The sequence below is a fragment of the Triticum aestivum genome, chromosome 5A (genome assembly GCF_018294505.1).
Source record: "Triticum aestivum cultivar Chinese Spring chromosome 5A, IWGSC CS RefSeq v2.1, whole genome shotgun sequence".
NCBI classification, from domain to species: domain Eukaryota; kingdom Viridiplantae; phylum Streptophyta; class Magnoliopsida; order Poales; family Poaceae; genus Triticum; species Triticum aestivum.
This window is the reverse complement of record NC_057806.1, coordinates 310,954,040-310,968,536: the sequence shown is the minus strand read 5'-3', so window position 1 is coordinate 310,968,536 and position 14,497 is coordinate 310,954,040. Positions and strand designations below refer to the sequence as shown.

The 14,497-nt window shown below is 44.8% G+C and overlaps 1 protein-coding gene and 1 long non-coding RNA gene across 26 annotated transcripts; one reads left to right on the top strand and one right to left on the bottom strand.

Annotated features, from left to right (window-relative positions):
- The first annotated feature begins 226 nt into the window (after nt 1-226).
- On the top strand, nt 227-4,200 carry LOC123103080 (uncharacterized). 25 transcript variants are annotated; one of them, XR_006449638.1, is made up of 7 exons: nt 227-876; nt 2,075-2,142; nt 2,221-2,307; nt 2,437-2,522; nt 2,718-3,553; nt 3,674-3,778; nt 3,950-4,200. XR_006449638.1 is itself a non-coding variant. In XM_044524569.1 (7 exons), the coding sequence occupies exons 1-6, from the start codon at nt 707-709 to the stop codon at nt 3,717-3,719; spliced, it is 519 nt and encodes a 172-aa protein (XP_044380504.1). In that variant the 5' UTR covers nt 229-706; the 3' UTR covers nt 3,720-3,766; nt 3,950-4,200. The 25 variants fall into 25 exon arrangements, 4 of the variants coding, with proteins under 4 accessions (XP_044380504.1, XP_044380505.1, XP_044380507.1 ...); XR_006449645.1 differs by having other exon boundaries at nt 228-876; nt 2,718-2,797; nt 3,674-3,766; XR_006449644.1 differs by having other exon boundaries at nt 228-876; nt 2,718-2,797.
- On the bottom strand, nt 4,150-4,359 carry LOC123103082 (uncharacterized). Its single transcript, XR_006449646.1, has 2 exons — nt 4,267-4,359; nt 4,150-4,236 (listed from the first exon to the last, which is right to left on the bottom strand). It is a non-coding gene; the product is annotated as an uncharacterized lncRNA (long non-coding RNA).
- Between the last annotated feature and the right edge of the window lie 10,138 nt (nt 4,360-14,497).

Here is a 14,497-nt window from a genome sequence, read left to right as displayed (position 1 = left end):
AATGAAGCTATCAAACTCACCTTCACAAGGCTCCCTCGATTGGAGGTTCGTCGGCCGTTCGATCTGCCTTTCTAGCGCGCCTAAGCCATTGGATCTTCACAGCAGTTAAAATCAATTTTCACCTCGTGGTCGTTTTCGTTGTCCAATGACTGGTGGGCTCGTGCGGCACGTTGGTTGGCTGGGTTGCCCGTTTGCAGGTGCAGGTGGTTTTGCCCAATCAGCTCGGTGCGCCCGCACCCAATCACCCGCGTCTCGCCCCACTCCCACCCCAGCCGCCAAACGAACCCTAGCCCTCTTTCTCTTTCCCCTCGATCCCCACGAGCCGCCGCACCCCTCCCTCGATCCCCACCATCGTCTCCTCGCCAGCAGCCTCCGGCCGACCTCGTCTCTCCACTCGCCTCCTCCTCTCCTCTATCATGTCGCCGTCGATCCCACTGCCAGCCTTCTCCTCTGCTTGCCTCCTCCTGTCCTCTTCCATGTCACCGTCGATCCAGATCGGACGTAGGTCGTCTTCGCGATGTGGGTGCGGATGTAGGGGAGGTGTAGGATGCGGACGACAAGGGAAGGAGGAGGCCGGCGAGGAAGGCAAGCACAGCGGGGGAGGAGAAGGTGAGCGATCCTAGCATGGGGAAGGGGCAGGGTGAGGCCTCGCTCACCTGTCGGCAGCCGAGTTGTTGCGCCACCGCGTCGTCACCTCCTCTGCACCATGAGAGGCGCCACCTCTGCCTCCACCCCCCCACTGGGCAAGGAGCTCGAGGCAGGCGGTCTGGGAAGGCCAGAGGAACCAGGAGCTCATCCCTCCTCCCATGGCTGCCTCGTGGATCTGGAGGTGCCTGTTGCAGGCGGCGCGAGCGATGCAAGCCGGCGGCGAACTAGGTGCTCCACTCTTTCTCTCCCTCTCTTAATTTCTTCCTCACACGTATTTTACTTTGCTATTATATGGATTTTTAAACTTGACGTGTGCAGATCTGACATAGAAGAGAGGAAGAATAATTTTAGCTAAGAGTGGAATTTAGAGTTCAAAGAATCAGTTGATGCTATTGACCAAAGAGCGATTTTTGTTACAGTTCCTCTGAATTAGTAAACCGGAAGGACTAAAACATCATCAGTCAGCCATTGTTGTTAGATTGATGTTGCCTTGATTACCACTTTGTTTGGTGGCTACACTATAAATTCTTGAGATATAGTGCAATGGTTGATAGTTTGTTGCATAATGATATTGATTCTGCTGAACTAATACTCTCTTTGTATATCTAGGATTCCTACTAGAACATGTCATTCCAAATTGCGTTCTACTCATGAGTAGTCCTTTTTTTATACTAAATTTTGATGCATACTCTGTGGCTGGGCGACCCGCTCACCTGAAACTCCCTCGATTTCCATTCGATTCTACCCGTTCGATCTACACAAGTCGGATCAACGCTGCTCTGCCGGACGTTAGATTTTTACTGCGTTTTTTACCTGATGTTCTTTCGTGGCGTACTATGACTGGTGGGCTCGGCTCAGGTCTCCATTGGCTGGGTTGGATTTCGTTGGGTGAGCCTGTTCCTGCCGCGTCGCACGTCATGTCGCACGCTGACCGCGTCGTGCGCATCGTGGGAAGCCATGGAGAGGTTGGCCGACACATGCGCACCCGGCTTGTGCGCCCGAGCTTGTGGTCTCGCAATGACAGGTCGGCCGGTGCTGCTCCTGGTCCCGCTTGTCGGCTGCCCTGGGTTAGGATAATAGGGCATGGTTTATATTGTCTATTCTTTCTGCTTGATCAGCTTACAATCAGATTGGTGTAGTGGAGCTAAAAATACATTGGCTGGTTGTGTCTCTTAGTTTGGCAGAAAGCGCAGCATGTCAAATTGATCGGTGTCCATCTCCCTCAATTTCTGCATATTTATATTTGGGAAGTGAACCAGGCTACTCATCGATTAATAAAAGCTTTATAGTTCTGTTCTCCTTCCATTATTTCTTCATTATTATTCATTTATGCTCTTAGATTAAAGGTATTATTGTGATGATGTCCTGTTGTTCTGTAATGTATTTTTGATTTTTTTTCTGTGATTGTACTCAATGGTGCTTGCAGGTCCATGGACATTGTCATAATGGTCACCTTATCGCAGTGTATTATTTTTGGATCTCATATTCCTCAAGGTAATGGACAAGAATTTGTGTACTCGCTTGGCTAATGTTTTACTAGACCTAAAGATTTTCCCTGCTCTGCTCTGTTAGGCGCTCCATCCTCTGATTCAATGTCTGACGATCTAAGAAATAAGAGGAGGAATAATCTAGCAGAAGAATTTGGTGAAGAAGAACAAGGTGGTATTTCTCTCGTGTGAACACAATCAATTGTTTTCTTGATGTTATCACCCATGTGTTAATGTTGTAGAAGATTTATCATTTGACTTCTTCTTTTAGGTTTAATTTGTGTTTAATTAATGCCCACAGATTGTGATGTCCATATATGGGGATTTTTTTGTCAATTTTGTTGCTTCAGTATGTAGGTGCTACTGTCCATGTGGGATATCTAATAGGTCAGACTGGTTTGCTAGCTTAATTTTTTAGCTTGATGTTTTCATTTAGGGGTGTCCTCTTCAGCTGCATCTTTTGTGCAGCTACAAAATTCTATGTTTCAAAGCACTTATTTCCATATTCTGTTTATTATTTTTAAGTCATGAAAACTCTTTTCGGTCTGCTTGATCACTCCACTTCCATGTTTATCCTTGCAGAAAAGAATACCTTTATCCTGATAGGCATGGAAACACCGGTTCGCATTGAGTGCATCATCGCTAATCAGCTACTATGTATGGTCAGCGGACATGCTTGCTTATTCCTGTAACATATCATTACTCTATCTGCTTAGCCTTTCTAACTTTTAAGATTTGATCAATTCTTTAGAAGTTCATACAGATCTGGAAGTATTTGGTTTTGTTGGTCAAATCCGTTACATGTATGTCCTTGTTTATTTTATTGTTCGAACAAGATATCAGATCACCTACATTCATTATTCTTGATTACAGTCTCGTACTAAAGTAATCTAAAATGGTCCGAATAGTTGTAGTAATTCATAAATATTTTCAGTGTAGTTCTTATTTGGTTTCTAGGCATAGATTTTACTTCAAAATTTTGATCTTTATTTGGTTAGTAAGGCTCTAGAATAAAACAGACCAATGATATATATACAAATAGACACAATAGGAGTTAACTGGTACCTAGCTTTTGAAACCTCTGATATATACAAAATATTATTTGAGTAGAACAGGAGAGATGCAATCTTATGGATATTTCTGCATTTGTAAGAAACTTTCCAGCTTGGCAAGAGGGCTTGACTAGCCATGTGTAGGACTCAGCCATGCTGCCTTCCAAATGATTAGTCATTGGTGTTTTCTTATGTTCCTGTTAGCCCAAGTGCAACAGATAAGTAGACTGTTATGTTGAAAAAAGGAAAGAGACTACTCTTTTGTTACTTACAGTACAGATATAAGCTATAACATCAGAGAGCAATGGATATAGAAGAAATATGTAAACAGTTGTCCCTAGAAGAAATATGCAACTACTTATTCAGGTTACGTAATTAATAACGCATCTATATCATTACATACACTTACTGAATGTGCCTTTTGAGAGTGAGCTTCTGTCAGTACCTCACACTTATCTTATATGCCATTCCAACTATCTGTTGCAGTAGAGAGCAAGGGACATATAAGAAATCTCCAGGTAGCTTCACTTAGATGCATCATCTTCTGCTAGGAGTCAGCTTGAAGAACGACCTTCTCAGGTTAATTCTTGGGTCAGTGTTTCGGCTTTTCTCCATTGGTTCGTAAAAACCGCATGGTAACTTGACTTTACAGAGAACCTGCTGCACTATAACTTTGGTTTAATCTGTCGATAATGCCCATGGGTATATTCTTAGTGTATGTTTGACCAGATTGTTTTAACTTGTGTTGTTCTTATGCTTCAGGAGACTGCAACTGACATGCTGGATGGGGAATAACCAAATTTGTGGACAAAGACAAAGAGTTCATCGCAAGGGGTGGTGTTTAGGATATATACACAAAAGAGGAAACTTTTTTTTGTACAGAACCAAATTATATGATGTAATTGACCACTATTTCTAAGAAATGTTCATCATGTATTAAGTACATTTTATTGTGTCACTTCTTTTGAGGGATAGCTTTATTCATCAAACATCACAAAGTGTGTGATAGAGTTCATCAAACCAGGCTTTATTGTGTCACCTATGTTTACCTTTGTTTTTACGGTGTCGCCTATGTTTACCTTCTTTTTAGCGTAAGCTATTTGGACTTTCTAATTGCAGGCTCAGTTATTTGACCCACCGATGTTCTAATTTGTTGCATAATTACATTAAGCAACTATTTACATTTCATTCTTTGTTTGTATTTTTTTTAAAACTTATGCCTCCCTATTCCTGAATAACATAACAAATTATGCATGCTCAAGTATATATTTTGAAGGACAAGTCTATTCTTCTTTATAAAAATAGTTACAATTCATGTCCTATGTGATTGCTCAAGCCTATAGTAACCTATTCATGTCACACAAATATTTTCTTTTTCCAAAACCATTGCCAAAAAAATACAACCATGCCAACTTTACTCTCTCATCATAGTGGGCATATTTTCAAACTGAACATATTCATATTGTGCAATTTCCCTTTTCCAACACTATTATTTCACAACGTAATAAATATGTTTAAAAAATAGCATGATTTAGCAGAAGGTCCTTGCAGCATGAAACTATTTTCATCGATAGCATGTCTTCAGCGGGTCTCTGCGCCATTTGGCGTAACGGGTCAACTAGTTTTCATAATTACTGAGGGCGCTCCATATTTTTATCCAGACGTGCAATGACAAAATTAATGGCCAGTCAATTTACACGCAGAGTACTAGTACATCACTACCCTTAGGAATTGAATACCTTAATCAAGCCACTCATTAAAAGAATACCTTAATTAATTAGCTGCACGACGACCTCCACCCAGCAGACAGAGAAGCGCGATGCGGCGGCACACCGAGACAGCAGGGTCGAGGAGCAAAGCTTAGTGTGGCTGCCGCCTGAAGTTCGACCTCCACTATCCCGCCATCGACTACGATGGATGTGCCCGAATCACGCCGTCGCTGACCTTGATGGTTGAGCTCCTCCTATCTCTCGCCATGGACCGAGGATTGACCTCCTATGATGCCACCACCACCCACCGACCGAGGATTGAACTCTTCTCCGGTAGCCGCTGCCTAGGCCGCCGCCGCCATCTTTATATGCAGAGCGGCTGTTTTATTTTTTGACGGATATCCGCAGAGCGGCTGTTTACACGGTATCACTTTAACTCAATTATGTGTACAGGATAGTGCATCACATACAGGGCCGGTCCTGAGATTTCAGGGGCCCGGGGCGAACTTAATATTCGGGGCCTGGGGCGAACTAAACATTGGGGGCCCTCAATACACAAGTCATTATAGTATAAGTATATATATAAATTTATCTCAAAAATAATGTATATATAAATTATTATCAGTAACACTTCAATGCATCTAAAATCAGTATGTGTATCAAATAATTTATACATATTACCTTAAAAATTCATTCTAACATTTCTTGATGCAAAGTCACTTATGGTGGGGTCGATGTCAATCTCATCCAATAATTTCTTCTCAATGCATAATGTAGCCAGACCATTTAACCTCTCTTGAGTCCTCAAATAATTCTTCAACAATTTCAACTTCAAAAAGCTTATTTCGTCCGATGCAACCGTCACAGGCACAGTAAATAAGATGCGATAGGCAATGGAGATATTAGGACAGCAGTCAACTTCTCTCACATGCCTAAAAATCTCCATAGCAGACATTACGCCATCTGGCAAAGTGAATCACATAATCTTCAATTCAGAAATAAGATCATATACCTCAACATCAGATAAACCATTAAGAGAGAAAGTTTCTGCAAATTTTGTGCAACATTCTTCAAGTTCATTGTCACTTAATGACTTCAGGGTGCGCGAGCTCAATAAAAATCTGAATATATCTTTAAACGCGATCAGTTCTTTAAATCTATCATTCAAAGAAGTGGCCTCCATATCAACCAAAACATTAAAATATTTAACTTGGAAAGCCTTCTCAGCTTCTAGAATTCCTTCTTATTTTTCCTTTTGCTGCTATGTGATGGATAATTCCTCTTACTGGAGGACTTCATAATAGCACACACACAATGCTGGAAAAAAATTGTTCTATCAATTATTGAACATTGCTGGCTATGCATCAAAGAAATTTTTTGTATCGGTATTATATGAATATACCACAATACCTGATGGAGTGATGGTCGGTCAAACTTGAGTGCGTGTGCATATACAATACAATACACAGGGGATTGGCTGATTGCACAACGCATAGAGTCTGCAAAGGATTGAGAAGAGAACAATTGAGCAAATGCCAAAGGGGCCCCAGAATTGAAATCAACAGCGAACATATACATATTAGGAAGAAAATTACCAGGCGACGGCGAGGCGGGAGTGCGTGCATGCAGCGTGCCTATATGACGGCATCGGCGGACAACATCTACGACTAGGACTTGGGCATTGTGTGACTCCGTGTGATGGAAGAGTTGAACAGAACATGAAGGAAATCATCCAGGCCGCTGATTGATTGCTCTTTTTCTTACGTGAAAGGAAATACGGATGATCGCTCAAAACATTATGTCGCGGGAAACCACGGCCACCTATCAGGAGGTCCCTTGCTGGTTCGGCAGGGGGCGGCGCGTTGCACAAAGAGTAGACGAGCGTGCGGCAGCACATCAGATATCACACATGCAATTTTACCCAGGTTCGGGCCGCCGCGAGGCGTAAAACCTACTCCTGCTTTGGTGGATTGATGGTGGAAAGGTGGTGGTGGTGCGTAGTACACTTGCGCGGCAAGGGTTGCCTCAAGCAACAACGACTATGCGTGTATGGAGGTGTGAGTTATCCAACCTTCTAACCCTTTCTACGGTTTCCATGGGCCTCCTCTCTGTGGGCTGACAGGGTGCATTAAATGCACCGCTCAATGTCACATCATTGGTTGCACGACAAGGCTTGCCGAGCTATCTTGCCAGCTCCGCACCTGCTTGCTTGACACGTCGCAGGACGGGTGTCATCATCTGCGGGTTTCTCCTGTAGGAAATGGCTGCCATGTTGCGAATGACTGCCACTTAATCATTTTGCGGCTTGATACCGCACTGATCGATGATGTGGGTTGTGGTAGAGTTGTTGGTGAGGTGTTTTGGCCTCCGTGAGCCCCGGCAGGCCCTGCCAGGGTGCTTTGGTTGTCTGTTTCTGGGGGTGGTCTCGCCCCTTGCCGGGCTCGCCTGCCCGGCAAGGGAGGCTTTTCTCTTGACAATACCTTGCTTCTATGGCTTGATCTTGGTCCTTCTGATCTGCATGTTGGTCCTTCGAATCTCTTGGTCTCTTGCACTCTGATCTGGGCTGGTGTCTCAATCTCGTTCCCGTGCATGTGCATAGTCTAGGCAACAGACCCAGGGTTTGTTGCACCGACGGAAGCCCCCGGGCCTGCCTCGAACGCACTGCCGAGCGTCGTCGGGGTAGGGCCTAATAAGTGCACAGGCGAGGGTTGTTGAAGAGGCTGGTTTCTTAAAGTCTTCCTTGCTTCTTCATTGGCCTTGATTCCGGGCCAATTTCTGGTTTCTCCATGCGTCGTGTAAAGCCAATAGTGGTGGGACCGCTTCAGTAATGGCCCGTGAATGACTTTAACACACGGGTTAGAAACAACCAATTCACTCTTCCCAGCACGCCCTTATCCTTGGCCACGTATGATGCATGCATCACGCAGGGTAGGTAACGGAGGCACGTGGCGCGGGAGAGCATCATGGTGAAGGCCTGGTCGTCTTGAATTGGCGGAGGAGGGCGGTGGTCGCCAGTTGATCACTACAAAAAAATACACTTCTGTGATGATACGTGTTTGTCACAGTAGGTCACTTTTTTTATCATGCATGTACATCCATGACAAATTTATGACAGAATCAAGATAGTCATATCTGTGCTGTCGTAGAAGTGTTCCATGACATTACCAAAATTATCATCACGGAAGTGTCCACTTCCATGACGATAAATCGCGCGTCACAGAAGTGCTTTCATCAAGGGTGGCCGACACGTGGCATCCACCGTAACGGAACGCCGTTAAGCTATCGGGTCGGGTTTTGGATCCGATAACCCGTTAACAGCCCCGACCAATGGGAAATTTCCACGTGTAAAATTCTTATTGGCTGGACGAAACACGTGTCAGCTCGTCAGTGGGTCAGATAGGTGCCTATGATACGTCGACACGTGGCACGGCCCAACAGAGGCCCATTCCTGTGAAAAGGCCGGCCCGTTTGACTTGGTCAAAAGGTGGCGGGCCGGCCCATGGAAAGCCTGTTAACGGCCTGTTCGCATATAGCCCATTTACAGCCCGCTAACCCAAGGCCCGTTACGCCCTATCCAAATTAGGACTAGTAGCGTCATCTGGGCCATCCAATATGATTCCAGTCCATTTTCATTTCTGGCCCATGTATGGCCCATGACGTCTTTCGGCCCATATGAGGCCCTATGTAACTCTTGGCCTATTAACGGCCCGTGATGCAACTAGCCCGTAATGAACAGTGTATCACTTTATACCCATTAACGACCCGTTATTCCGTTGGGCCGTTTCCAGCCCATGTTATCTTTCGGCCTTCTCAGAGCCCATTTATTCTTGGACTCATTTCCAGCATTCGTTTACTTACGGCCCGTTACTGTCATTTTCTGCTTGTGGACCAAATTCAGCCCGTGGTTACAGTCGGCCCATTTGTGGTCCGTTAATACGTTGGGCCATTTTCATAGCGTCATCAAATATGGCCTATTAACGATGGCCCGTTACGGTCGGCCCATGAACGGACTATTCCAACTCTAGCCCGTTTACGGCCATAATGCGGCCTGTTATTGGCCCATGCTTGACCAATCGATCATACGGCCCGTATAAGGCCCATTGATGATACAGCCCGTAGAAGGCCCATTGTTTCTACGGCCCATAGAAGGCCTACTGTTTCTACGGCCCATAGAAGGCCCACTGTTTCTACGGCCCGTAGGAGGCCCAGTGTCACTACAGTAAATATTAGCCCATGGTTATTGTGGCCTAATTTTAAAAAATAGGTATTACAGCCACTAGTTAACCACAGAAAAAGAACTGCAATGACTATAAGCAAACAAATAAACAAGACAACAAGGAAATAAATAAGCAAGCAACTAACGCTAGGCTATCACGGCTATTACACATATTACATCCACTGGGCATCAAAGTTCGCCACGAGTGCAAATATAGGGAACAAAGCAGCATATCATATACACTGGCCGTCAAAATTGGCCACCAGTGCAAATAAACGCGGCAGCAAAACAAGAGCATAACTGAAACAACTTCAGAAGAGCTCAAGAAACGCTATCCTGGGTATCCACCATGCTGGCAATAAGCTTAGCAAGCTGATTAGCTTTGTCCTGTTTGGCGCTAAAATCCTCCAATGCTTGTTGTTGCACCAGAAAGTATGCATTTGAATGCTCCAGGGACTTCCGCAGTCCTTCCGCATGTTGTCGCAGCACAGCTGAACGATGTCTTTCAGCTTGTAGTTGAGACCCAAGAAACCAAACTGATTCAGACAGTGAGTTTGAATAGCTTGTGCAAGCGGTAGTGGCCAGTAACTCCAACACTAAACCAAGACAGGATGTGTCACTATCCTGAACCTTATCTGCATGACTTCCTTTACCGTTGCTTAATAAGGCACTCTTCCCCAATATTCTGTCACCATTCTAAAAGAAGAAACAAGAAGACACATAAAAAGTTTAGCATGTACTAGTATATGAAACTCATTTCGGTGAACCAGTTCATTAGTAAGGTGGACAGGATTAAACTACCAAGTCTTCTATTGCCAAGTACTAGTACATAATAAAAGCATCAAACAAACATATATCTATGTCCTATGGTAGCAATGGAATCTTAAATTAGAACAATTGTTCTTCAGTTTTAGGCACTTGTTCTACATGAACAGAGTACAGTAAGACGCAAGAATATAATACTTAAAAATAGAAAATGAGCTCATAGACCTTACCACATTCTTGGTTCGGGACCAGTACAGAACAAGGCGTTCCCAGTCATCGTCCAGTAAATGTGTCTCAGGAGAACGTAAGGGAATTTGATGAGTTTCTTTGCCGGTGAAGTACATTTTCTTCAGGTAATTCCGATACTGCCACCAAGCATTCTTGAAGATAGCAGAGGTATTAGCACAGGTTACCTTATCCTGAGTTTCCAAATCGGTCCTTCTCTATAGAGAAAAATGGGAAAATTTGCTGTATTATAACCATCATGGAGGTAGGATGTATGGGACGAAGCAAAGTAATTACCATGAATAACATTACTTACATATAACTCCTGGACAAACACCTGCAACTGGCACTTTTCTTCATCTTCAGTATAATATTTCCAAGATGGGAAGATACGCACATACGATTTAACAACATCAAATACGATAGATGCTAAACTACGACTAGTTGGTTGTGCTTCCTCCACAGGAATAGGCGTACTAACTGGTGGAGTTGGGGTTCGCTGTGATAGTACTGGCCCTTTGGGCACTGGAGCTGCCTTACTAACTGCTCTTGTTTGGGAGCTCTGTGGTGGAGATGGTGCTATGTCAACAAGAACTGGGTTACTATCGGCTGGGGTTGGGGTTAGATTGGGTGACGCTGGTTCTCTGTCCATCGTAGTAGCGGTACAATCTACGAGAGTTTGGGTTATGTGTGGTAGGGCTGGTTCTTGTGCATGTACAACCGGGGTGCTATCTCCACCAAGAGGTAGCACTGTTTTATTTGAAGACCGTGTTTTTAGTCCGCTAGATACTAGCATCACCCGCTCCAATTCAAATGGCTGATAAACAGGAAACATAGTTGAATGTACAGACATTGTATGAGAGACATATGCAATAGATAGTGTGGAAAAAAGAGGGCATGAAATAGTTGACATGTATATTGTTTAACTAAAACGGATAGCATGACATAATTTCACATATATGATGTCTATCTAAACTGGATAGCATAGCATGACATAATTCAAAGATATGATGAATAACTAAACAGGATCGCATGACATAATTCACCTACATGTTATCTAACTAATTAGGATCGCATCATTTAATTCACATACGTGATTTATATGCTAAACAGAGGGCATTCGATATGATGTCTGAACTAAGAATATGGTGTTGAATATTGTGTATATGATGTCTAAACTATGCAATGCAAGACACCGTATGCATGATATGAGCAGTATAACCGTGCCAAGTTAGAGCATACACCTCAGTGGGGGAATAGGACTGGTCATCTGTCTCTGAATCCATCTCTGAGGAGCTATCAGGACCCAACAAGAGATCTGCTTCGACAGGTAGCACTGTCTGCTCTGTAGGCCTTGTTTTCACTCCAGATTTTTCCATCTCCCACCCAAATGGCTGATTCATAGGAAGAGTAGTTTAGTGTACAAACATTGTCGACAAATGGAAATGTATTGAAGAAAAGGATGGGCAAGATATCATTCAAATATATGATGCCTGGTTAAACAGGATGGCATTGCACATTTCACATATATTATGGCTGGCTAAAAGACATGAGACTGTATAATTCCCATATATGATATAGAAATTAAACAGGTGGCATTACAGAACATGTCTAAACTAAGCAGATGACATATATGATGTCAAAAGTAGGCACTGCAAGGCAACATATGCATGATATGACTAACATCATCATGCCAAGGTAGAGCAAACACCTTGGGGGGTAAATAGGAGTGGTCAGCGGCGTCCGAATCTGCCTCAGAACTGATATCTTCCTCTGGATTACAATCTGGAGAGGGGTGGGGAGGGTTTTCCATTGAACCCACCATGGAGCGATGTCTGCATGACATTGTATTGCTGCGCAAAACTCTTCTCCTTTTCTCTACATGTTCAGCATGACTGTGTACAATATCTGACATGCATACAAAAAAATATGGTGAGATTATGTAAGGAGAGCATGCAGAAATTTAGAGTGATGGTAACAACCAGTGGATCGATGTTTTTCCGTTGAACCAAAATAGCCCTAATGGATCGACGTGAATGTATAGTAATAAGTGATGCAACAAGTGTACAACCTCTTTGCCGTAGCCGTGTCGACCTCAGCATCATTGGGTTGGTCGCTGAAGCAGTTGAGGCAGAGGTGGCTGTCGGAGGTGTGGAGGAAGATCTAAGGAATCTGTAGACGGCGTCCAGGGCACTGCTCTGTTGTGATGGATCGTTCTGTCGTTGGAGCAGCTCCGGTGAGCCATAAGACGTCAAGGCTGAAGCAGCACAAGACAGACATCGTCAATCTCAAGTGGGGTTCTAATAGCATCTCCAATAGATGATGTAAAATGGATGTAAAATTAACATCACCAAAAACCACCCGACTACAACAGATGAGGTAAAAACTGTTGACTCTGAACTTAACTGTCGAAACTGAAATTTACTGTGGAATCTAAATGCTACTATCGAAACTGAACGCAATGGTAGCAGAGAGGCACTTGATATGTAGTTTAGGGAGGGCCTGTAGTTCATCTTCAACCTGCACCCCCCTGAGCCGCCAGCCACCACCGGCCGAACCGCAAGCCCCAGCGCCGCCTCGCCGCCCCGAAACAACTCGCCACCGCCGCCCCGGCCAGAACTCTAGGCCCCCCGCCCCCACCCTGAACCCTAAGATAGATAGTGGGGTACCTCTCCGGCGAGCCCCCGTCCCCGCTGCGGGTGGTTCTTCCCTCACTCCGTTGAGACCCCCCTAACCCCTGAAAATCGACTGACCCAAAAGTCGATTCAGTCGACTGAAGTGTGGCTTAATCGGAGCAGAGCAGCAGCACGAGCGAGGGGAAGAGCAGCAACAGCAGCTGGGCGAGCGAGCGATCAAGCGAGAGCTGGAGCAGCAGCAGCAGATCCGACTGGTATGGACGTCGCCACCGAAGGGGCCTCGCACTGGGGGAGAGCCACCGTGGAGATGTCACCCGCGGCGCCGGCTTCAAGGTAGCCGCTCCGTGGGGGTGCGGGATGGAGCACCGTCGACGCTGGGAGGTCTAGTTAAGGAGAAGGTGCGATGCAATGAGTGTACAACCTCTTTGGTGGCGCCGAGTAGGCCTCGGCTTCGTCCGAGGAGTCGGTGAGGATGCTGCGGTTCTGGTGGAGCAGGTTAAGGCGGCGCTGTGGGGATGGAGCAGCCGTGATAGACGAGGCGATCGTTGGAGCAGCTCCTTGGAGGTGGAGGACGGGGCGGCTGAACTGGCGGGACGGTGATATGGACGATGGATCCTCATCCGGGGAGGTGGACGAGGGACGTCGAGCTGTTGCGGTGGACGACGCCGTCAGGGAAGAGGCTCCGGCTGGGCAGTGGTGACGTGGCGGACAAAGGAGGATGGGGTTTCACGGCTGGAGCAGAGAGGTTATGGCGGCCTGGGATTTTGAATGGCGAAAAGGGGGCGATGGGAGGGGGTGAAGCATGACTTAGGAACGCGCTTGTCCAAAATGTAGGGTCTGTTACAAAAGTACGCCCCACCGATTTGAACTAGCGGCCCTTTCGGCTCAGGGTTAGAAGGGGGATTTCACGTGTCGGGATTTGGCAGCTGGAGGGAGTTTTCGCGCGCGTTGTAATTTCGGGACAGGAAGGCGCGGGTTGTGAAGGCGCCAGTTTTGGGAGCACGATATCTGAATTTTCGGGATATAACAAGACGTGGGTTGAATTTTAGGGACAAGCCTAACATGTAGTAATATTGTACTTGTACGTACCAAATCAATTCGCACTTCCCTCAACCAAAAAGAAAACGAAAAAAATAAAACTATTCACACCACACAAAGAGAGAGTCTTGCCCCGTTTTACTATACAAATGCTATTTAAAGCTACTCCCTCCTTCCATCTATATAGAGCCTAATGCGTTTTTCAATGCTAACTTTGACCAAATATTAGAGCAATGATATATGACATGCAACTTACACAAAGCACACCATTAAATTCGTCTGTGAAAGGTTCTTTCAATGATATAATTTTCACGTTGTGCATGTCATGTACTATTAATCTTGTCAATAGTCAAAGGCGGTCTTAAAAATCTCATTACGCTCTATATAGATGGAAGGAGGGAGTATGAATCCATGTTATGTCCGTTTAATTTTTTTCGCTTGATGTATAATGCATGTAACCTACTCAGACCAACATTTTAGTGCATTCCAAATGTCTATACTACCGCTGCAATTCGAACTAAATTTGAATTCGTTTCTCTATTTCAATAAGAATCTACAATCATGATTGTTGCCAATTTCAACCATCATAGTTTCCTTGCTATCCGCCAGATATAAATCAGACGGCCTATAATGCAGGATGGCAGGCACAACATCATCAACAGCTCCATTTTTTATAAGAGTAGAGATAAAATATATTAAATGTAGTATACCATGTTCATAA

Coding starts and splice junctions, on each gene's coding strand:
- LOC123103080 (XM_044524569.1), top strand. CDS start 707: ATGAGAGGCGCCACCTCTGCCTCCACCCCCCCACTGGGCAAGGAGCTC. Junction 2,798..3,485: donor CTAATCAGCTACTATGTATG/GTCAGCGGACAT, acceptor CTATAACATCAG/AGAGCAATGGATATAGAAGA. Junction 3,554..3,673: donor ATATGCAACTACTTATTCAG/GTTACGTAATTA, acceptor TATCTGTTGCAG/TAGAGAGCAAGGGACATATA.